Raw genomic sequence first — 24062 nt, 5'->3', positions numbered from 1 at the left:
TGGCCGTGGACTCAGGTGGTCCATCTGGGTTTCCTCAGTTTTAGTATCTTTGTTTCAGTGCTGAGGAACTGCTAAATGAGTCCCGTTAGTGGGGCCCTTCACTGCCCCCTACCATGACCTCTAACTCTACCCCACCCCTTTTTATGGGACTGGGGATCTAAACCAGGGTCTCACACTTGCCACTGAACTACATCCCCAGCCATTTTTCAAGAAAAAAATTTGAGATAAGGACTCACTGAATTGTCCAGGATGGGCTTGAACTTGCCATCCTCCTGTGTCCTCCTGAGTAGCTGGGATTTGGCATTCGAACCACACCCTGCCTTCCCTCTGCCCTCTCAGCCCTCAGGTGTGCTGGCTCTCTCCAGTGCACAAGAGAAAGAGGAACCCGCCACAGCCTTCTAAAAAAGAGGAAGGCACAGTTTGTGTGGTGGCTTGAGGAGTGGAGGGGACTCAACCAAGGAATGAAAAAGAGGAACCCAGCCAGCACGCCCCACCTGGAGAAGGTCATTGCTGCTGCCGGTGCCAGTGAAAAGAGGATCCAGAAAAGGTGAGGGAGGGGGTTTCCAAAGTGTCCTCACCCCATTTCCTGAGAAGCAGAGTGGCAGGAGCTGAGCTGCAGGCCATGAACAAACTGCCTTCTTGCTCCAGCAGCAGCCCTATTCAGACACCAGCCTTGGTGGGGAGATAGAAACCACTGGACCCCAAGGTGGGTACCCAGTGCAAGCTTGGCTCAGGCATCGGAAATCTTACTGTCTTCCTAGCCAGATCCCAGCATCTGCCAGGAAGAGCCCAAGGCTGTCCATTTCTGGCCTCTCTGGTGCCCATCTTCAGTTAAGAGGAAGGTAGGAGTGGCTCAAGGCATGGCTTGGGGAAGGTGTGGCTGGTGTGGAGGCCTAAGTCGTCTGTCCTTGGACAGGGCAAAACTTGAGGACCACCGCTCCTCGCTCCTCGGAGCTCTTTGTGCACCCATCACCCTAGTATCATCTCTTTCCGCAGCAACAGTGACTCACAAAGCTGGGCAGTGACTGGCTCTGGAAGCCAGGTCACAAAGACTATTACGGCCTACGCAGAAGAGGCACGCCCCAAGACAGCCCTGTGCAGCACTCATCCCTGCAGCCGGGCAGAGCCTGGGCCTCCAGCTGTCCCACAGCACCCTGACTGGGCCTCAGGACTAATGCAGCAAAGCACAAGGCCTCGGTGTACCCGTGTGTGTCATCTATTTTGTGAAGGCACTGGTGCACGTGTTCAAGATCTACTTGACATCCAACTACACTTACAACTTCCGCAGCTGGCCTGTGGACTTTCGCTAGGATGATGTGTGCTCCGCTGGTGGGGGCAGGAGCAGCCATCGGGCACTGATGTGGACAACAGCTGCTGTAGGTGTATGGCTGCTGCGGGACGCAGCACTGGGAGGTGATGCACCTGGGTGGCCATTGCGCAGGGCCCGCAGCCAGGCACAGTGCCTCCTGCAGCAGATCCGAGAGCTGCCTAGCCAGCTTACTAGCTATGCCCTGGCCCACTCACTAGGCCGCTGGCTCGTGTACCCTGGCTCCATGTTCCTGATGTCCTGAGCACTGCTGCTACTACTGCAGCAGGGCCAAGAGCGCCTCATGGAGCACTACCATGGCCAGCATGCCAAACTGGTGGCCTGTGATGGCAATGAGATCGACACCATGTTCATGGATCGCCGCCAGAACCCTGGCAGCCACGGCTGGGGCCTGCGCCTGGTCATCTGCTGTGAAGGCAGTGCTGGCTTCTATGAGATGGGCTGCCTGTCTTCGCCACTCGAAGATGGCTACTCAGTGCTGGGCTGGAACCACTCGGGTTTCGGGGGCAGCACAGGCACTCCATTCCCACAGCATGATGCCAATGCCATGGACATAGTGATCAAGTATGCCCTGCACCACCTGCAATTTCCGCCTGCACACGTGGTAGTCTATGGCTGGTCTATTGGAGGCTTCACTGCGATCTGGGCTGCGATGACTTACCCAGAGCTGGGTGCACTGGTGCTGGATGACACCTTTGATGACCTTGTGGCACTAGCACTGAAGGTCATGCCCCACAGTTGGAAGGGATTGGTGGTGCGCACTGTGCGGCAGCATTTCAACCTCAATGTCGCTGAGCAGCTGTGCTGCTATCCCGGGCCAGTGCTACTGCTCCGGCGCACCCAGGATGATGTGGTCAGCACCTCAAACCACCTGCCTACTCTGCCACCTGGAGACATGGAGGGTAACCATGGCAATGAACTGCTGCTGCGCCTGCTGCAGCACCGCTACCCGGCCTTGATGGCAGGAGAGGGGTGTGTTGTCATGTCCCGCTGGCTGCGCTCCAGCAGCCTGGCACAGGAGGCTGCCTTCTACACACGCTACTGTGTGGATGATGAGTGGTGCCTTGTGATGCTGCACTCTCACTGTGAGCACTGCCAGGAGGAGCGGGCCTGGGGTCCACATGGGCCTGCCTTCTCCTGGCTTGTGGGCCAGGGCCTGAGCCCATGGCGGCAACGTCAGCTTGCACTATTCCTGGCACTAAAGCACCTCAAAAATGTGGCAGCAACTCACTGGGGCCCACTGGAGCCTGAGGACTTCCAGCTGCCCTGGAGGCTGCAGCCTGGGCTGGTGGGGCTCCTGCTGTGGGCACTCCACACCTTCCCAGCCTAGGGTGTATTCCCTTCACCACAACGACAACCAGAAAAGCTAGTCCTAGGGGGCCAGGGATTTAGCTCAGCGGTTTCACCACCTTCTGGGCAAGTGCAAGGACCTGAGTTCGATCCCCGGTACCAAAAAAACAAAACAAAACAAAACAAAATAAAACCTAGTTCTGCCCGGTATCCTGACCTGGTGTCTGTGGAGGTAGGCAGTATGTCTGGACCATAACCATCCTTCACAAGGGCATTCAGATCTTCCTCTTGTCTTCCCTGCTCCTACCTTCCTTTCTTTTCCTCCTTCGAATACTTTTGGACACCTGTGCGCAGCTGGGCACAGCATTCCCCAATTGGAATGCAGAGATGAACTTGGCCCAGTTTATGGTAATATTGTGACAGGTGATTGATCACTGCAAAAGGGTGCTGGGAATGGGCTGTGGGGCCACAGGGAGGCGCCCTTCAGCCAGCCTGGTTTCTAGGGAAAGAAGGAAGAGGTTGCCAGCCGGGTTCAAGTGTACAAGTTGTTCCTAGCTGTGAAAGGACACTAGAGCCCTAGGATCTAGGCAGCTGGACATTCCCAGCTGCTCTCCATGGTCCCCTTTGCACATCCACATTCAATAAGAGGGGCAGTTTACAGACTGCAGACTTGGAGTAACAGTGTACAGGGTAACTCAAGGCTTAGAGACATCTACATTGACCACTCATTACTGGGCACCCTCTTGGGCCAGGCCTGGGCTTGTTCATGGCTCAGGTATACAACACAGAATGAGGCCATGCTCCTGCTCACCATCTGTAACGCAGTCACTTCATGAAGCAGGAATCATTGTCTGTCCCTGTCATCTACAACTCCTTTGGACAGGGGCTAGGCAGGTTGGGGTGAGCAAGGTGGCAAGTGGGGAAGAAATATTGGGCACCCAGAGCAGGAGACAGATATGGATGGTGGTAAGACATTCAGGCCTGTGCAAGAGTACCTGGAAGACACTTGGGGAAGAGAGGAGCCAGGGGGAGGGGCATGTGAGCAGCCTCCCTGTCTTGGAACTAGCAGCTGCAGTGGACTGGCTGAGAGAGTGGAGTGCAATACAGGGAGATCAGATCTGAATGGATATGAATACCACTCAAGGGTCTTCTTCCAGGAGCAAGTAGGGGCCAAAGAATGGAAGCTGTGGGACTTTTTAGAGGTAGGATGCCTAGTGGTCTTCTAGTTCCAGGTCTTCTAGATTCCTGGTAGAAGAGTGACCTTGGGGAAGTTACTTTAGCTTCAGTTTTCCCATCTGTAAAATGGGAAAGGCGACAGTGCTGGGGCTTACTGGTTGCTGTGAAAAGAAAACGAGAAAACACCGAGGTGCACGCACAAAGCGGGGGCGAGAGCACACGATAGGGCTCACTGCTGTGTACACCCCCAAGCAAACTCCGAGGGCTAAGCTTAGGGCAGCCCAGGGCTGACACACGCTGGATTAGGGGTTCAGGGACCAGCCGGAGGGCAGCGGCGCCTGCAGGGCAAGAGGACGAATCGCGATCTCATCTTTTTCTATGTAACTCCATACAATAAAAAAAAATTACCATAAAAAGATAAAAAATAAGAACAAAAAAACCTATAGGGGTTTGCATGGGGAGAGGGTGACCACCAAAGTCAGAGGTCGGGCCTTGGAGGTGTCTTCAGGGTTCTGAGTCCGGCCGCAGAGCCCAAAGCGCTAGTGGGAGGCGGTACACACCTCCAAAGAGCTCGCGGCACCCGGCCCCGACTTCCGTATCTAGTCGGACGTTCCTCCCATTTCCCACTTCCCCGGGGTTCCGACTAGTCCGGCCTTTCTACCTGAGCGTCTTGCTGGTAGAGCCAGCCTGGGAGGCGGACCCCAGGGCCCGCTTCCGGTTTCGCCCGCACTTCGGCCTATCAGGTTGGAAGATAAGGCGAGCCACGGTCAAAGAACGCTCTCATTGGACACCACTCGTGGAGGCGGGACGGGGGCAGAACGGAGGCGGAGCACGAGCTCAAGCGGAAGTGGGCTGGCGCGCCGCTGTTACGTAATGCTGCGGCGGCCAGGCAGTTCCGCTGGCTCCTGTGTACTCTACGGGCTGCTCCAGGTGCCCCTTGGTTGGTTCGTGTAGCTCACTCAAGCCCAGCCCCGACGTCGGCTGCGGCCGGGCCGCCAACTGGACATGGACACCGCCGGCCAAGGTACCCGTCGAGCCTGGCCCCTCTGCCGCAGAGGGGCTGGGCCGTCCCGCGCTGTGCCCCTCCCGGGAGTAGCGTCCCAACTCCTCAGTCTCTGCCCTCCCGCTCCGGGGCCCCTGTTTGGCTCGTAAACCCCGAACCTCGAAGTTCATGAGGGCCGGCCCTATCGTGCATCTTCATCCTCTCTCTAGAGGACCTTCCGGCCTCCCCTGGGGCCATTCCGAGGTCGCGTTTCCCCAGTGTTCTTTTGTGCCTAGAGTTGGGCGTTTTCTCAGTTTGGGCAGCTCTCGTTATGTCACTATTCTATGTCTGGCCTTTGATGGCCTTCCGGTCCATCCTTATTCCAGACCTTTCGAGGGCCGTTTAGGACACCTATCTGGCTGTGGATCCGGGCCGAGGCGTTTGGGGGCCTCAGGAAAAGGAGGTGAAACCGTCTACGCGTTCTGCGCGGTGTCCCTTGAGTGGCAACGCTGCTTGTAGACTAGTCTATTAGGGGTTGCATCATAGGGAGATGGGTGGAGTGAGTCAAAAGCACACCCAGCATACCAGAAACAGGCGCCCCGGTAGGAGGTGGCCAGTGAGGGTTGTGGTGCAGGCCCAGATTAAAGTCTTGAGGAGATCAAAGTCTTGCCTTCCATTTTGGAACTTCAGAGGAGATACTGAAGTCCTGCATTGACATAATTGCACTGGTAAGTTCTGGAAGCTTTCCTACTGTTTGGCTAGCATCAACGTAGTAATTAAGCATTAGAGTTCCTGGGTTCTCATACATTCTGGAATGTTTGTTTATTTACTTTTGGTACTAGATATTGAACCTAGGGCCTCACACTTGCCACTGAGCTACATTTCTGTTTCTTTTTTATTTTGAGACAGAGACTTTGAGTTGCCTAAGGCAGGCCTAGGACTTGCAAACCACCTGCCTCAGCCTGCAGGGTACTTGGGATTTCTGGGATGCACCACCACATTTGGCAGTTTTTCTATTTTTTTTCTTTTTTTGGTACTGGGGCTCGAACTCAGGTCCTTGAGCTTGCGCAGCAGGCAGCAAAAGCCCTGAGCTAAATCCCTGGCCCAGTTTTTCTGCTTTTGATGGCTGTTGAGCTGGACACCATGGGACCTGCATGTAATCCCATTTGCTCAGGAGTCAGAGGCAGGAGAATTTTAGGTTCAAGGCCAGCCTGGGCAGCTTAGTGAGATCTTAGCTCAAAATCAGGTAAAAATGGCCTGGGAGTGTAGGTCAGTGGAAGAGCGACCATGGGTTCAATCCCTAGTACCAAGGGAAAATAAAGAAAAAAAGTTGCATCAAAAGTCTCCAGTTCTTAAAAAAAAAAAAGTCTCCAGTGCTGATAAATTAAGGGGACTCATTTTGTTTTACTTGCATCTTCATTTCAAATAAGTACCGAAAGCACTATATTCTGATGATAAGAATGGTGAAAAACACCGAGCACTTGGTGTGTGCCATACACTAACTTAAGCTTGTTTCTCAAATGTTTTTTTTTTTTTTTTTACAATTTCAGAACAACACCTTCAGATTGGTCCTTATTGTCCCCTTTTACAGATGAGTGTAGTCTTCAAGAGTTGAGGCTCACCCAGGGGTGAAGGCTGTAGCTCATTCATTAGTTTTGGCAATAGTGTCATCCCCACATTCAATCTCTGTAATGCTCCCCCCCAACCCCCATTTTTTTCCGACAGGGTTTTGCTATGTTCTATAGTCAGGCTGGCTTTGAACTCGCTGTGTGGCCCAGGTTGGCCTCGGACTCATGGTGACCCTCCTGCCTCAGCCTCCTGAGTGCTGGGATTACAGGCATCCACCACCACATCTGGCTCTCTGTAGTGCTTTTTTTGGTACTGGGGATCGAACTCAGGACCTTGTGCTCAAGAGGCGGGCACTGGAACCACTGAGCTAAATCCCCAGCCCTCTGTAGTGCTTTTGATGAGACTTTCCTGTCCTTGGTCACTTCTGTAAATAAAGATCTGAATGGCTTTTATCTGCAAGAGTGTGTTGAGGTTGATACCTTGCAGAGGGAGTATAAATTGCTTGATATTTGTTTGTTAAGTGCCCACTCTCCATCTGAGGATGATTTCCATTGGATTCAATTTTAGCTTTATAGGCAGAGATTGTCTGAGATCCTTTTTTTTTTTTAATATAGGAGAAAATTTGTAGAGATTTGATCAAGACACTGAAACTTGAGTAGTTTCAACACAGTGGATCAAAATGATAAAGTATGATCATGTAGATTGGTCTTAGTTAAAAATTAGAATTAGTAGTTTTAAAAATAGATATGCTTTGTTTGGTAAACATCTTTTTATTGATATATGTTTGCAGTACCTAATGATTACCTTTATCATGGAGAAGTGGTACATGTACATAACACATTTTAATTTTTTTACTTTCCTTCCTCCCTTAAATATCTGTTGAGTGCTAAAAAAGCACGTAAGTCCCGCGGTTTAGGACATACAAAGGGTATAAAATGCTGCCGGCTACTTTTAAGTAGAGCATCTTTGGTTTTCAGTGTAACCTGTATTTAGTAGACTCTTCAGAATTAGTATGGTTGATAAACTTAGCTGCAATGAAACACACTTTTTTTCTTTCCAGTCTTTATGCTTTTTATTTTAATTTACTCTGAAACATACAGACATCGTTGTAAGCCTCTATTCACAGAAAGAACTAGTGAAGAGGAAAAATATTTGTTGTTGTTTTTGAGACAGGATCTCACCATCTCTTTGAGCCTTGAACCCTGTGTAGTCCAGGCTGGCCTTGAGTTCACAGTGATCCTCCTTCCTCAGACTTCCAAGTATTGCTATGGTAGGCATGCACCACTGTGCCCAACAGGGAATATAATTTCAATGCTGAGTATGTAGAAGTACTGTACTAAACAGTAGTCATGTGTTTGGTGTTGGAGAGAATTGAGATGAAATGTTTTTCTTTATGTGGTATCTTCTAGGCTTTTAGTGGAGACAGGAAGGTGGACTTAATGTGAAGAAAAAATAATGCCTGTGGGAATTTGAAACCGATGTGGTGTGCAGCGGTGTGTGGGGGCAGTTTCCCTCTCCACTTCTGCACACGCTGCCAGTCTCCTGGCTTTGGAATAAGGATCAGGGCTCAGATTAAAGGGGGATTTTGTTTTGCTGACTTCTTGCAGGGGCTGGATGACTGGCGTATGTTACTTGCATTTTATTTTAGCATGTCTCAGGCAGAGGAGTTGAATGGAAAGTGATGCTTGTGCTGTTGATTGCCGCATTCAGTTCCCTTGCTCTAAAAAAATGAAGATCTGTTGGATTGGGCTGTTCTCTTTGTAGCAAGACTTTTCTGCCTTAGATAGTATTCTGACAGGAGAAACCAGAGTTAGGGTTTAACTACCTTGGTTAGCATTTCTAGTGCTCCAGTAGTACAAGTAGTATTGGGTTTGCTTCTCAGGTGGCCTCAGAGATAGCTGCCAAAACCATCTTCGCAAGTCTGGGAGGTGTTGTTGGTCTCCATGGCCTCCCTTCCACCCGGCTTTCCTTCCTTCCTGGGTGATCCCTACCCTATTCGCTTCCTGATAACTTAATGGACACTTTCTGACCTCATTTTGTCTCTGGCAGATATCAACCTGAATTCTCCTAACAAAGGTCAGCTACCTGACTTCATGATTGATGTCCCTGTTGACCCAGGTGTAGCTGCCCAGTCTCCTGCTGTTGAGGGTCTGACGGAGACAGAAGAGGAGGAGCTCAGGGCCGAGCTTGCCAAGGTGCTGTGGTCTGTCCTGGGGTGACCAGGTCTTAAGGCTGTCTTGGGTTAATGAGGGACCAGACCACTGCCTGAGCTCTGGAGGAATTGCCTTGGTGGGCCACCCACCTGCTGCTCTGTGTTTGCACCCCTTATGGGGCCATCACTGTGTGCCTACCTGCATGGAGTGGGCTCAGCCACCTGGGATGGAGGCAGCCATGAGAAGAAAACAGTGGACCCTTGAGTTACTACCAACCTGACCTTCGAACAGCATGGGTTACGACTGGAATTTTAGTTTTAATACGACCAAAGTCTTGAGTTATGACCCAGTGCTGGCCACTTGTGCTTCCAGATGGTCTCAAATACAGATTTAACCCTTAAAGAGTTCTGGAAGGAACATTGTAACATCTTTTCCTGTGTGGGGTTGAGAAATTCTGGGGCAATGTCTCTCTAAGAACTCTGAGATCTGCCTGTTTACAGGAGAGACTTTGAAGGCTGTGTAGAGGAGCCTGAGCCTTCAGTTGACCAACCTGAGTTGCAACCAGCCCTTGGGAGTGAATAGAGTTCGTAAGTCAAGGGTCCACTGTATCCATACAGGGATAGCCTCTCTGATAATGCTATCAGCTGGGCTTTTTAAAAAAAAAATTTTTTTTTTGGTATCAGGAATTGAACTCAGGACCTTGTGCTTGCCAGCCAGGCTCAGTGCCACTGAGCTAAATTGTTGGCCCAGCTGGCATTTTTTAAATGGGTATTAACAATTAACAGTTGTTTTTGAGACCTTATGAATTTGCTTTCCCTAGATCTTAATTTTTCTTTTGAAAATAGTGGTTATACACACACACACACACACACACACACGTGTGCGTGTGTGTGTGTATATATATATGCGTGTGTATATACATATATATATACTTTTTTTTTTTTTTTTTCTTTTTTGGGTACTGGGGATCGAACTCGGGTCCTTGTGCTTGCACAGCAGATGGAGAAACCACTGAGCTAAATCCCCGGCCCTTCCCTCTGTTTTTTTGGAGGCAGGGTCTCTATGTAGTTTGGGCTGGGCTGGAACTCACTATGTGGCCCAGGCTGGCACCGAATTCATGATGATCTTCCTGCCTCAGCCTCCTCAGTGCTGTGATTACAGGCATGCAACACAACACTGGCTATAGCTGGTTTTTGCCAAGTCCTGGAGCTGAACTCACAAACATAGACATCAAAAGGGCTGTTTCTGTCACTTGGGCTCTGTCTGTTCTGTCAGCTCTGCATAGGGAATTCCCCCATGGCTCCAGCCAGGGCTCGGCTGTAGCAGTTCCAACTCCAGTCCACTCAGACCCAGAGTCCAGAGGGAAAAGGTGCTTCTTTCCTGATGTTGAGGCCCAGGGAAGGGCTCTGCAGGCCTTACCTGATAATCCTGAGACTGTTTGTAGATGGGGGTCAGGCACACAGTGATTGGCAGCCTCACCAAAACCCCTGGGGTGGGGGAGTACACAGTTCTCCAGGAGTTAGGTTGCTGGTGCCAGATAAAAACAGCAGCTGTTGCCAGATGCAGTGGTGCACGCCTGTGATCCCATCACTCAGGAAGCTGAGGCAGGAGGATGGATCGCTGTGAGTTCAAGGCCAGCCTGGGCTACGTGGTGAGTTCAAGCCCAGTCTGAACTGCATAGTGAGACACTGTCTCAAAAACAAAAAAACAAAACCCAGCAGCTATTGCTGTAGGTTCAGTTCCTAAGATGAATTGTATTTTGTGTTTTTGTAAGCCAGGCGTTCTTAGTAATTCTGAGAAACTTGATTGCGGTATGTGTAAGAATGTTGGTCACTTCCTACAATAGTGATGGCTCATTGTGTCAACTGCATGCTTTGCAGGTAGAAGAAGAAATCATCACCCTGCGCCAGGTCCTGGCAGCCAAGGAGAGGCACTGTGGAGAGCTGAAAAGGAGGCTGGGCCTGTCTGCCTTGGGGGAGCTGAAACAGAACCTGTCTAAGAGCTGGCATGATGTGCAGGTCTCTAATGCGTAGGTACCAGCCCCACCCTGGCCACACCCCTGTTGACTGGAGAAAGCCCGCCCGGGGCTGAGCCTCTGTCTTGCAAATGGAGAGTGTGAGTGGTTTGGATGAGATGCCTTACAGCATTGGCAGTGGAGTGGGCCTGCTTGGGAGCAGGAGGCCCAGGCCTGGAGGCCTTGTGTAGGGACTGTACCTGAGTTTACTCAGAGTATAGAATCTACAGTGTTTTTATCTGGCACCAGCACCCTGACTCCTGGAGAACAAGCTGGTGCCTCAGCTGGCCCCTGGTGTTTGTGCCAGGCGGTCCTCCTTTGTGTCTTCTGGAATCTCACCTACAGTTTGAAGCCTAAGTTGAAATCTAAATATTCACCACAAACTTTCTGTTTTTAGCTATGTGAAAACTTCTGAGAAACTTGGAGAGTGGAATGAGAAAGTGACCCAGTCCGACCTGTGAGTGCCTGTGCCATCAGCGCCTCCTTCCCCTGGTTCTCCTCCTCCCAACTCTCCCTGGGAACAGAGAGGCTATGCACACTTGGCACCAACTGCATTTCGGTGTTTGCTAGCAATTTTTTCCTCCCAAGTACAAATAAAACTACTGTTTAAACTCCTGTGGGATGGGGGATGTAGCTGAAGGACATTTGCTCAACCATTGGACGGACCCTGCTTAAAGCTCTTCTCTGCCTGACCCAGGTGCCTTCGACGAGGGGCCTAAGCTGGGCTTGGGGATTGTCTGACTGGAAGACACTCTTGGCTTTCAGGAGTGGGGAAAGTGGGTGGCACCACCTGGTCTGGTTTTGGTGGTGACCGATGTTTGTTTATTTGTTGTCCTCCTCCCTTCAGACTCATTTCCAGTTGTTGGGGCCTTAGAGCTTCACTTGTGCTAGGGTTTCTGGGGGAGGAGTGATGCTTGTGGGGTCGAAGGTATCCTGTGGTCTAGAAGGCACTAGATGGCCGCCAGGCGGGATGTCAGATGTCAGCAGAGCGTGGTCGATGTGTGACAACTTTGAGTGTCTGTCAGAGCTGTAATTCACAGCAACTTCTGGAGATCCTTAACCTAGATGATGGCATGTTGTTTATCTGTACTCCTATTTCATTGTAATGTCTGAACTGGGTAGAAGAGTATTTAGATATAATCTCTTTGTGGAACCTTTTTATGTCTTGTTTGGAAGGAAATGTGTTGCTGTAAAGCACAGAGTGAAGTTCCTTCCGTGCTTGGGTTAGAAGGGGATGCTGCCGCTGAGTTTGTCTTGAAGGTACTTGGGGACCAGCCCGGCTCACTGTGCCCATGGGACATTGTGGTCTGATATCACGTGAGAGGCTGGTGCAGGGTAACTCTGGCAGTTCCTGTTGCCCTAGGTATTTCAGGAGCACTGGTGGGGTATCTTTAGTGATGCACTAGACAGTGATTTTGGTGGGAGCAGATGTTCCTTAGGTGGAGACAGTGTGTCAGTGCAGTTACAGTGTTGGGCAGGCTCACAGTGCAGACTTGGTCTAGAGATAGTCTCAGGAATCTGGGCATGGTAGCATATGCTTGTAATCCCAGCACTCGGAGGCTGAGTCAGGAGATTGCAAATTTGGCTCAGTCTAGGCAATTTAATGATTTAGCAACTCTATCTCGAAATGAAAAATACAGGGATTTAGCTCAGTGGTTCTACCACCTGCCTCAAAAGCTCAAGGTCCCAAGTTAGATCCTTGGTTAAAAAAAAGAAGAATACAAGAGGCAGGGTGCTGCTAATATACCCTAGGTTCAACCTCCAGTACCCCCTCCCCAGATATGTGTATATGTCTCGGGAGACTTCAGTCCTGTCATGTGTTTGGAGCCATCTGACAAAGGGCTACTGGGATACCATCTCAGTCTCTCAAAGAGCTGAGGACACGTAGAATTCTGGTCCCTCTGAGAGAAACCTGTAGCTTAGTGTGGAAGCATAGCTGGTGGATTGCCCCTTTCCAAGTACCTCCCTGCAGAGGCTTGTTCCCCTGCCTCTCACCCCAACTCTTGGTGTACGAGCTGTCACAGTGAGGCTTGCAGAGCCAGAGACCTTTCTGGACTGACAGCCCGGGAGACAGTGTGACTTGGGGGCGGTGCTGAGGATGTTGGCTGCTTGGTGTCCTCTGCCTGGTTGCTGATGGGGTCCTGGACAGCTTCAGGAGATGGGCTGCTGCAGGATTTGACTGCCTGGAGCTTTTGCAGGGGAAGGTGATGGCCGCGAGCTTGCTGACTTCTCTGATGCGAGTGTTTGTAGATTCCTTTTAACCAGCAGCACCCTGAGGTCTGGCATGGGAGCAAGGCTCAGGATGCTGTGTGGATGTCTGCACCTGTGGGCTTAGCTGTCTGGAAGCTGTGCTTGCACAGCTTAGATGCTGCTGGTGCCCTGATCTCTCAGCTTTCACTGCTTTGTGTGGGAGCAGCTGTGTTCTGTGGGTTGTGAAACCATCACCTTATATTTTTCTTACAGGTAGAACTAGCTGAAAACCCGTTGCTAAGAGTGGACCAAACTCTGTATTTATTATTTTTTCCCCTTTGAGTTCTTTCGGTCACGGGTGACACAGCTAAAGAGAATGTCAGCCAGAGAGGGGAGCGGGAGGACTCATGGAACAGAAAAGTCCCTGCTCACAGCTTTGCAGCTAAAGAACAGAGTGGCCCAGGCGTGGATCTCACTAGACTAGTTTTTGCAGCCAGGGAGCTGATATCCTCTTCTACGCCTGTGTGAGCATGAGGAAGAGTCCAGAGAAGGGGAGGGAAAAGAGCACCTGCTAGATCCGAACTGGCTGATGGACATGCTTGCTGAGGGTGGGAGGAAACTGCTGGCTGTCCTGGGTTCTTGTCCTAAAAGGTCTAAATAAACTGCATAAGAGGAGCTGGCTAGGATGGCGTAGCCTGGTGCTTCTGTGCTCCCCACCCTTCACTTCTTGAGCTCCCTGTCCTGAGATGATGATAGCCCTGTGCCCTAGGTTACCAGGGAGTGGGTGTGGGGCTGCAGCATGAGCCCGGGTGAGTCTCAGGTGGAGAAAGCAGAGGTCAGCACTACAGAACAGTTGGGTTCTGCTGCTAGCCCCAGCCTGTGTGGGAGATGCCAGCTGCTTTGGGCATCCGGCTCCAAGTTTTCTGCTCCCTTTTTTTTTTTTTTTCTCTTTTGGTACTGGGGATCAAACTCAAGACCTTGTGCTTGCGAGGCAGGCAGCGGCACCACTGAGCTAAATCCCCGACCCTAAGTTTTCGGCTTCTGAAGGTGACTCCTTTTGCACTTTTTCGAGTGCCCAGAAACGCTGTGGGCTAGGGACCCTGCTGGCTGTGTACTGTAGCTTGCAGTGCTGGGGACCAGCTGCTCATGTGGGAGGCGCTTGCCTGGAGGCAGTTACTTGCTTTCTGCCAGGCTGTTTCCACAGCCTCACCCTTTGGGCACAAATAGAGATTTTGTGAGGATTTTTCCTTTCGTTTCCTCTTTTGTTTTCTTTCTTCCTTTTTTGTAGTACTTGGATTTGTTGAACCCAGGACTTCAAACTTCAAACCACAGAACGTTATTGTCATCTTGTATATTAGTTTTTTTCAGGGAAAATTGAGATTAAAGATGTGTTCTGAATTTGTATTTCTGCAACTAAATGTTGTTGGTCCTTAGTTATCCCTACATGGTGTCATCTGTGGCTTGCAGTTAACCTTGGTTCCCTTGCTTTGGCAGGAAAGTGTGCCAGGTAGCTAGGCCTTGGGTTGGGCTCTGGCAGGTTCTGCCAGCCAGGGCCAGGAGGAGGATCTGAGCCTTCCTTATGCGCTGTATGTGGGGTGCTACCAGACCTGCCTCTGCCATTGGTCACAATCTCCTCGGCTAGATGATGGTCATTAGGGTTAGGAGGGTGCTGGAGGCCGGCAGGTGTGCCCTCATGGGGCCTCTGTCAGGAGAAACCGCTCAGAAAAACTGTTGCTGTTCTGCAGCCTGGTGACACTAATGGGGCATCTCCCTGGGAGGCCAGCCTCATGCATAGCTGGGTTTTTGGGAAAGATGCATTTCAGCTCACCCCTGATGATGTCACATGGTGTTGTGAGTCCCATCCACCCTTGACTTGACCTCATCTTCCTTGGCTTTGCTCAGTAAGGAGCTTCGGCCAGGAGGGTTTGAATGAGGGTTTTAGTGATAGACTTTTGTCATGCTGGACATTGCCATGTCTTCCATTTGTGGTGACAGCTGGACAAGAACTGGCAATCTCAGGTGCTGGTTCTCATGTCATGCCCGAGTGTCTCTTTGGCCACCATGTCCACTTGTACTCTTCCTGCTGGTGTTGAGGTTATACAGTTGTGTCTCAGTAGAATGTGCCCACAAATGGGTGGGCACCAAAGAGGTAGACGGGGATAACAGAGTGGCAGTCTGCTGTGGGTCAAGACCATATTCTCGCACTTTGTAGCAGGGGCATAAGAACAAGACAGTCCTGTGTTCTGGAAAGACATCGTGCAGACAGTGCTGGAGGGTGAGGGCACCTGTCTGGAAAAGGCACCCACAGGTGACACACTCCCAAGACTGTGATTGAGCTTCCATTTCCTCTCCTCAGAAGACTGTTACATGAGAAGAGGAAAGGGAAACTTTGAGTCTGCATTGGCTTGTTGAGTAAGGGAGATGAGGACTGACTTTTCTGGCTTCTGCTGTTCTAGCACTGTCTGACCAGGTGTGAAACCAGACCCTGGGCCTCTGTGGGCTGTTTTCTCTGTATTCCGTAGGCGTTGCTTTTCCTGGGGGAAGATAGGAGAGTCTGGTCAGCTTCCAGTGAGGTAGAGATGCAGTATCTGAATTGTAGGATGAGGAAATTGATTCAGGATTGGGGGAGTGTAACTCTGCTGGGAGCATGTTGATTCTGCACTGCAGGGTCCCCTGCACTGCTCTTCCATAGCAATCCAGTCAGTGCCTACTGCCCACCAGACTCCTCCCCACCTCTCTCTTGGGTGCTTTCCTGGCACTTTGTTTCCTTGGCAGTGATTTGTGCCTGCCTGTGCTGCTTGGTTAGTCTTAACTGGTGTGTCTTCTTCCCAGCTACAAGAAGACCCAGGAAACTCTCTCTCAAGCAGGCCAGAAGACATCTGCGGCCTTGTCTACCATGGGCTCTGCCATCAGCAGGAAGCTTGGAGACATGAGGTGAGACCCTCGCCTGGTCAGGGTGGCATGCTGAGGAGCTGGAGGTCCTGGGAAGGAAGCGTGCCTTAAGCCAGGCTCTGGTGCACAGCCTGGGAGTGGCCATGCCAGCCACTGGAGCAGTCTGCATGTGACCTTTGCGGGGGCGGGGAGCTCCTTCTGCTTCCTGCTGTCTGCCTTTTGACTGCTGAGCCAGAGGTGAGGACATGGGAATCTACCCTTAAGGACCCACGGAGCCAAGCAGAAGGGATGGCTTTTGCCCAGGAACTCTTTTATCTCTCTTTTGTTTGAAGCCATCTACCCCTTCCATCCAGCTCTCTTGTTTTGAACAGTTTCTGACGCTGGGAAAAGCTCCATGACCACTGCTCAGCTGTGTCTCCTACATGTGCCTCTGCCTGGGCTTTGGCCATGCTCCCAAGCAACTGTGGCTGGGGGTCCCTGTGTGTGGCCCTGCCCTCCATGGCTGAGCTGGGCCAGGGGACCCCTGAGTTGGCAGCAAGGAAGGTCTACGGGATTTCCCCACTAGGTTGGCAAGCACTCACCATTCCTCCCTCCTTAGGGGCAACTTAGCCCAGGGACAGCACATCTGGCTGCCTGAGCTGTGTGTAGTAAGCTTGATGATGGCTGCTGGTCACATAGCACTGACCCTGCTCCCAGGGACAGCTGTGGAGATAGGCAGGACCAGCCTAGCGCCACGGTGGAGAGCTGCTGCCTGTTTCTTCCTATAGATGCTCATTTTACCACAGAACGTTGTGAGGAGCTCTCGTGTCTGCTGTGCCTGGGCTGTCCCTGTGAGGAGCATTCTTTCACATCTGGATGGTGTGCTCATCTTAAGAATGCTCACTTTCTGTGGAGTTTATTCGGAGCGTCCTGGGTGGAAGTCTGTTAGAGAGTGTGGCCCTTGGTGCAGTGGCAGTAGCTGTGAGCCAGCCGGTCGTGGCTGCTTGGATGGGGCAGGGTTTTATAGGCCTGCCGTTCTGTGGAAGCATATTGGAAGGGCATTGATCCTGTTTCTTTGCTGCTGCTTCTGTGACAAGGAGTCACTTGTGTTGTCTCCTCAGAGAACTGGGGTTTGCTGCAGACCCTGGGCTGTGTGGCCCGAGGCTGTGGTGGGCAGTGAGCAGGGTCCCTGGCACATGCTGGTGTGTCGCTGGCCACATGTATGGTCTCACTGCCCTGGTGTGCTTGGGCTGCCAGAGCAAGGAGGGGCCTCAGGACAGTCAGAGGAACCAGCTCTCTGCATTTGGCTGTCTGTGTTCAAGATGCCCCAAATGTGTCCTGTTTGCTAGTGTGTCCTCCTCAGGGTGCTTCTGTTGGTAACGGTGTTATCAGTGAACTCTCAAGGCCATGACAGATCTTTGTCATTTCTTTTTCTTGTTTTTTTGAGACAGGGTCTTGCTATGTAGTTCAGGCTGGCCTTCAATTCACTGTGTAGTCCATGGTAGCCTCAAACTCATGGTGATCCTCCTGCCTCAGCCTCCTGAGTGCTGGGATTATAGGTGTGTGCCACTGGACCTGGCCAGATCTCTGTCATTTCACTGGGTGATCACAGGTGGTTTCTGAGGCTAAGGCCGGTTGGCTTCCTGGGTTACAAACTGAGGCTGAGAACTCAGGTCTTCTTGGAATAAGAGGCAGGCTCAGGAAGCTGACAACATGAGTTTAGGAGTAGACCCTTGTGAGCTCTTCCTGACCCCTGAATCCAAAACGTGTGCATAATACCTGTGTCCATGATGGACCTAGAGGCCTCTGGTATGCCTTAGGACCTGAGGAGATGGAAACAGGGAAGGATGAACTGGATGCAGGTCAGAGAATGGTCTCTGTCAGTGTCATCATCAGCTTGGTGACCTTGGACAAGAGGGCAAGTCCTGCTTTGAGTATATTCTTCAGTGGTTCTTTCCATGTTGGGAATGTCCTCCTGTTTTGGCTTCTAGTATGTTAGAGGTGGAGGGCCAGCTGCATCACAGAGGAGTGGCCAGCTCCCTTTTCTCCAGTCCAGCAGCTCCCCTTGGACTGCACATCTCCTGGGCACCCTCTGTTTGGGACTTAGAACTCAAAGCAGAAGTGGTTTGGCCTGAGGTCGTCCCCATCTCTTATGGTGCTTGTGTTCCAATTCAGCTTGGAGAGCAAGGCCACTCTGTGAATGTGGAGTGTTGGCCCACCCTGGCTGGCTCATCTCATGCCTTTGTGCTGTTCACAGGACCCCTTTTCCTTCTAGACATCGTTTTTGGTCCTCTTTTTGGAATCACCCCTTTAAGCTCCGCACAGGATGTGGCCACAGGAGCCTCTTGTACATATGACCATCCCCAGGAGGTAGGACCAGGGGGCACAGGTTGCTGGTTGTAGTCTCAGGAGCCTCTTGTAGAGTCAGGACGGGCCATGTGTCCTGCTATTCCTGCTCGTATGAGTGCTGGAGGAGCAGCCATGGAGTGCCTTTCCATACCAGTCCCTGCTCGGCCTTCTAGAACTTGAGCAGAAGGGCCTGGGAGTGCTGTGGGGGTCTTGGTTGGCACTAGCCTCCTTTACTTAACACTGCTTTTCTTCTTTTTCCTGCTGCCACTTTCAGGGCTCATCCATTCTCACACTCCTTTAGGTAAGACTGACCCTGGACACACCTGTGGAAGGTTTGTCTCTGAATCAGGACAGGGTAGACTGTGGACGGGCCCTTGGGAGGCTGTGCTGGGTGGAGGCGTGTGGGTGGGGAGCAGTGGAAGAGCACCTTAGGGTGGTAGCCTTCACCATGCCTTCACTGCTTTGAAGGCTGTTGGCCAGCAACTTGGTCCATGCAGGGACTTTTCCCCTGGCCTCCTTGAGATGCTGTCCTCTCCAGGTATTTCACATTTGGGTTCATTTGGCTACCTGTTCCTGGGGTAGCCAGTGGCTGACCCTGCCTCATGTAGTAAGTGCATCACAGCATTTGCACTTGGATTTATTCCTGAAAATAAACAGTTCACATAGGGGATGGTGCTCTTCTTCATCCTTTCAAATGCAGGTCTTGTTTCCTTGCCCCCTGAGAAGCAGTCCTGTCCTTCAGGTTGAGTTTTGTCTCATTTATTACCTGAAAACCCTTAGACATTCCTCCCCAGGGCTCCATTTCCTTGTGGTGACAAAATGCAGTTTGTGGCCAACATGGACATATATGCACCGCTGCCACCCTGCAGCTGAAACAAAGCCAGATGAATCTGGGCCTTTTATTTTTACTTGACCTGAGTGTTTCTCTTTTGCCCAAAGATCACTTACCTTGCTATGAAGATAGTTGAAACCTCTATGGATAAAATGCTTTCAAGAGCCCCAGATGTAGATTTCCTTACATTTTACCTATTTTATTATTCTACTTTAGCAGTGCCACTCTATCAGGTGGTCTTGGATACCTTTGTGGGTCTGGGAGAGAGGAGCCTTGGGTTGGTTTTCCTTTCTGGCGTTATGTAGAGGGGACTCATTCCAGTTCTGCCTAGAGTGGGATCCCTCTTCCCCCCTAATGTAGGGAACAGGGGAAGGGGACGTTACCAGAACCTCTGCAGTAAGTCCTAGTCTCCTGTGAGCCACGGCAGCACACGGCGAATTACAGGAAAGGTAGACAAATGAGACTGAGAAGAAGCTGAGCTTTGGGTCTGATCAGTGCTGCTCTGGGCAGCAAAGACAAAAGCCCCCTAGCTTGCAGCACCTTTTATTCAGTACATCGGGAGAAACAGATGTAACAAGTGAAAAATAGAGTTCAGTGCTTCACATTGGGATAAACAAGGTGTAACAAAAACCTAGGGAGCAGTGGAAATCTAAGAACAATGAGGAATTATGCAGATGAAGATTTGGTTCCTCCCTGGTGTCTCCCATAGGTGTGGTCTTGTCCTGGAGATTGCAGCATGGGGGTGGGGGTGGGGGGCGGATCACTCAGGTCTCAGTTGTGACCAGAGGCCAAAATGCAATTATGTCTGGAATGTCCTAGCTGGGCTGTAGGCAGAAGAACTAGGCCTACTGAAATGATTTTTCCTAGAATTATGTAGCATTGCTCCCAACACCCTGTGAAGTTGGTTTACCTGTGAACCAGGCTGGCAGGTGCTTGCCAGTCTGATGCCCTGTGCTAACTTGCTTCCTTCTCTGCTTCTACCATGCTTCCAAGCAGCAGCTACTCCATCCGTCACTCGATAAGTATGCCAGTCATGAGGTAAAGTATGCTTGCTCTCTCGCTCCAGAGCTGCCGTGTCTCTGGGTGGGGGTAGGGCTGCACCCATCGGTTACGTCTTGCGCTGCTTGTATCCCCAAATGCAGGACCCCACACCCCTGACATCTTTCAGGGACTGGGAAAGACCCCTTTAGGCTGGTGAGGAAGAACTCGTGGAACTGAGGCTCCCATCCTGAGACCTCTAGAGCAGCAGTCCCCAACCTTTTTGGCACCAGGGACCAGAGAACAGCTGTAAATACACATGAAGCTTCACCCACCCGCCCACCTGCCTGCCTGCCTGCCACACACTTCCTGCTGTGCGACCCAGTTCCTAACAGGCCACAGACTGGCCTGGCACTGGTTTGTCAGGCCCAGGGGTTTGGGACCTCTGCTCTAGAGGAGTCCATTCTGCTAGACTGGGCTCTATACTGAAATTCCCAGGTTCTGGCCCTGGGTCCTTGCAGGGTCAGTAGGCAAAGGGTGGTGAGGCTGGCATATAGATGGAACCTCTGCAGGAGGCCTCTCTGGAGGCCTCACCTGCTTGGTCAGACAGCATGGGCCAGCACAGCCCATTCTTATCAAGGGAGGTGGGTTTTTTGAGACAGGGTCTTGCTATGTAGTAGAGTCTGCTCTTGAACTTGTGGCGATCTTCCTGCCTCAGCCTCCCAACTGTTGGGATTATAGGCGCGCACCACCATTCCTGGTTCATCAGGGGAGTCTTGGAGATCTGGCTGTGTGATGCCATGGGATGGGAACCTGCCTATTTTCTCCTCTGCCACCTTGCCCTATGCTCTTCCAGAACTGTTCTACTGTTCTGTTTCTTTTGTGTGGCTTCTATGAGAGATGTGAGTGAAAGACTCCAGAACTTCTCATAGCCTCGGTGCAGAAGACCCAGGCGTGTCTTTGGTGGGGGGAGGTGAGATGTGGACTTTGTAACCCATGGTAACTTTGAACTAGAGATTCTTCTGCCTCAGCCTCTGGGGTGCTGGGATTATAGGTATGTGTCACCTTGCTGGGTTCCAAGGGTGTCCATTTAAAGTGTGGCAGGAATGTGCCAAGCACTCAGGGTTTGCAGTGCCTCTGTGTGACATCTGAGCCTGGCTCAGTTGGCAGGTGTCGGTTCTGGCCTGGGGAGTTGGCCAGTGCTGTCTGGGCTCCTTGTGGGCTACCCCACCCAAAAATGGTGGTTCACATTTTTGCAGCAAGAGTTCAAGATGCTATCAGGGCTCCACTGACGGGAGCCTAGCTTTGAAGCCCTTCAGACTGAAGAGGGCATCACTGAGGTTGCTCTTCACACCAGCACCTCTCCCCTTTCTCTTTAAAGGAACTCTGCCACCTTCAAGTCGTTTGAAGATCGTGTGGGGACCATAAAGGTAATTGTTCCTGGACAGTCCTCTTGATGGGTGTCACCTGTCACGTCACCCTCTGCTTATGGTAGACTCAACACATTGTGAGAGGATATTCAGAGGTTTCTTGCATCTTGTATGGGGTTTGTTCCAGTGATGACATCTTGTAGAGCTATGGTCTCCTATCCAGGGCACAAGGATAGAGAAAATCCATACCCACCAGAATTGCTCTGTGCCTCTTACAGCCACATTAACCTTCTCTGGCCCTGTCTTGCCAACCACTAATCTTTTCTCTGTCTCTAGAATTTTGATACCTCAAGAATGTCACAGGGCTGGGGATTTAGCTCAGTGGTTTTGCCACCTTCCTTGAAAGCGTAAGGACCAGAGTTCGAGCCCCGGTCCCCCTCCCAAAAAAAAAAAAAAAAAAAAAAAGAATGTCACATAAGTGGACATAGAGTATATAGCTTTTTTTTGTTTTGTTTTGGGTTTTTTGGTAGCGGGGCTCGAACTTGGGACCTTGTGCTTGCCAGGCAGGCAGCGGAACCACTGAGCTAAATCCCCAGCCCTATTTTTGGTTTTTGAGACAGAGTCTTGCTGTGTAGTTCAGGTTGGCCTTGAACTCAACTATGTAGCCCAGACTAGCCTTGAACTCACAGCAATCCTCCTGCCTCAGCCTCCCTCCACAGTGCTGAGATTACAGGTGTGTGCCACCATGCCCAGAAGTATATAGCCTTTTGGGATTAGCTTTCTCACCATGCTGCATAATTCCCTGGGGACCCATCCAGGCAGGCTTTTGCCTGTCAGTGAGTGATTCATTTCTTTGTTTCTTGCTGAACTAACTCCTCTTCCTCTCCCTGTCCTTTTCTTCTCTCCCCTACCCCCACTAGATTGAATCCTAGTCCTCCATACTAAGTAGCCCTTTTTTATATTTTGAAATGGTCTTGCTAAGTTGTCTGGGCTGGGCTAGAACTTGGAATCCTACCTCAGCCTGCTGCGTAGTTTTTGTGTTACATAAGTTATGTAGAGTTGAACTGGGGCTAGGGCTTACCTTGCATGTCCTTTGTCTCAGGTTTTGCTTTCTTGATCTTTTTCCTTCTGTAGTCTAAGGTTGTGGGTGGCAGAGAGAATGGCAGTGACAGCCTCCCCTCCCCAGCGGGGAGTGCTGACCAGCCCCTGCCAGGTCATGCGCCTTTCTAAGCCTGTGATAGTGTCATCAAGCCATGGAACATGAGCAAGCACACCTTCATCATCACAACTGCAACTCTGCGCAATGGAGCCACCAGCTGGGACGAGTGAACAGTTGGGTTTGGGGACAGTCATGTCTGTCCACGTGCAGATGTGACTGCTGCCTTTGCAAGAGTTAGAGAACAATCCTATATGTAAATGTTTTACACTAAAGTGCATAGATGAAGCAGATCACTGTGCTGTCCTTCCTAAGGCCACAGGAAATGGACAGGGTGGAGGGTCTGGAGGGGTAACAGGCCAAAGCTCATACTCCTCTTGGAAATTTTGATAGCTTCCCAGAACTTGGAGGGAAGGAGACACATGAGGAATATGAAACAAGCAACATTTTCTGGCCTCCCCTCCTCTTTCCCGAACTCACAGATAGCATGTACTCACCGAGGATGCCCTGCCAGATTACAGTTTTTGTCTGGAGATGCCAAATGAGAGAACTGTCCATTTTCTGAGACCTCAGAAAGGAAATGTTGTCAGCAGCTACCTAATTGTTATAATAATGACCTAGCTTTGACAAGGAGATTTACTATTTTTTAAATGCAGTGGACTTCTCAAAAATTAAAATTTGGCAAAGCAGCTTTAGCCTCATTATTAGAGAATATTCTTTGATTCAAGCTGAAATTCAAGCCTTACATCGCCTTATGCTTTGTTTATAATCTTTTTATATATATAAAAATGAGAGTTCTTTACTAGGTTCTGAGTGTTGTATAGAGTTTTACGTCTGGCGCATGTTGCACCCTGCTTGTGCCAATTAGTGTGTTTATCTCACTAGCACTTTCCAGTGTGGAAAACTTGATTCTGGCAAAGACTGGCAGTTCCTCTACTCTAGACCAAGGGACCCTTTGGACTCTGCTTTTAGCACCTTTGAACAAGATGTGCTTTTGCATAGCGCTGATAGGTCTCGGCCTGGCCCAGCCATCATGGCCCTGGCCAGTGGCAACATAGGATGGAGGAGAAGTGGCACCAGCCTGCAGGTCATATTGGGGGGCGGCGGTGTTGGGATTAGTCAGAACTCTGTTGTCACCTTTTCTCAGGAGCTATGAAGATTTCTTTTTCATTTTTAAGCTGCCACACCCTGGTAGCCACTCATGCCGGGGCCCTGCATGTCTGGAGGCGTGATCTGGAGGAGCAGCTGTGTGCATGTATGAGCATCTCTTAAGCGGAAGGGGCTGCTCATTGTGCCTGGTAGAATGTGTCCTCTGATGACCAAGGGTCCATGGCCACTTTGGACACCCTTAGGACTGCACACATGATGAGGATGCAAGTTGGAAGTGCGCAGCACTTGGTGCCCTTTTTCTATGGTTAACTGCCAATGGGGTGTGATGAGAAAGCAGGGTGTAGGAATGGTCATTGATGTATCTTTCTAAAATGAATAAATGGGCAATTTGTCAATAAAGCATTCCTTTGGAGAAAAATCCACATATGCTTATTGGACTTGTCTTCTAGGACATTGATAAAAGTGGTGAGTAAACCAGCACATGAGTCCTTGCTGTCATAAGCCCACACCCTTTTGAGAGGCAAGCAAGGAACAATTGCAAACTACAAATCTTCGATGCTGTGAAGGTAAAGGGAATGAGCCAGCATCTCAAGAAACCCTGTGGAAGCTGATTGCCCGGAGCCCTAGAGGACCTTGCTTGCTTACAGGTTGATCCAGCATTTGAGGGACTTCCCAACTAGTTAGGATTGATTCTA

The 24062-nt window shown here is 50.7% G+C and overlaps 2 protein-coding genes across 9 annotated transcripts; both read left to right on the top strand.

The window, feature by feature from the left end:
* The first annotated feature begins 203 nt into the window (after nucleotides 1–203).
* Nucleotides 204–2827, top strand: Abhd16b (abhydrolase domain containing 16B). The gene has a single exon (XM_087197960.1). It carries the CDS (start codon nucleotides 1611–1613, stop codon nucleotides 2655–2657), a length of 1047 nt encoding a protein of 348 aa, XP_087054086.1. The 5' UTR covers nucleotides 204–1610; the 3' UTR covers nucleotides 2658–2827.
* A 1794-nt stretch (nucleotides 2828–4621) lies between these two features.
* Tpd52l2 (TPD52 like 2) lies at nucleotides 4622–23789 on the top strand. Of its 8 annotated transcripts, none has more exons than XM_004841098.4 (9): nucleotides 4622–4817; nucleotides 8394–8539; nucleotides 10378–10526; nucleotides 10909–10968; nucleotides 15534–15635; nucleotides 18196–18222; nucleotides 19750–19791; nucleotides 21113–21161; nucleotides 22236–23789. In XM_004841098.4, exons 1-9 carry the CDS (start codon nucleotides 4799–4801, stop codon nucleotides 22329–22331), a joined length of 690 nt encoding a protein of 229 aa, XP_004841155.1. In that variant the 5' UTR covers nucleotides 4622–4798; the 3' UTR covers nucleotides 22332–23789. The 8 variants fall into 8 exon arrangements, with proteins under 8 accessions (XP_004841155.1, XP_004841157.1, XP_004841158.1 ...); XM_004841102.4 differs by having other exon boundaries at nucleotides 4633–4817; nucleotides 8463–8539; XM_004841100.4 differs by lacking the exon at nucleotides 10909–10968.
* Nucleotides 23790–24062: the final 273 nt, after the last annotated feature.

Source organism: Heterocephalus glaber, unplaced genomic scaffold (genome assembly GCF_053883595.1).
Source record: "Heterocephalus glaber isolate CG9 unplaced genomic scaffold, H.glaber_assembly_v1.0 deba00001673, whole genome shotgun sequence".
NCBI classification, from domain to species: domain Eukaryota; kingdom Metazoa; phylum Chordata; class Mammalia; order Rodentia; family Bathyergidae; genus Heterocephalus; species Heterocephalus glaber.
This window is presented reverse-complemented; position numbering and strand designations above follow the sequence as displayed.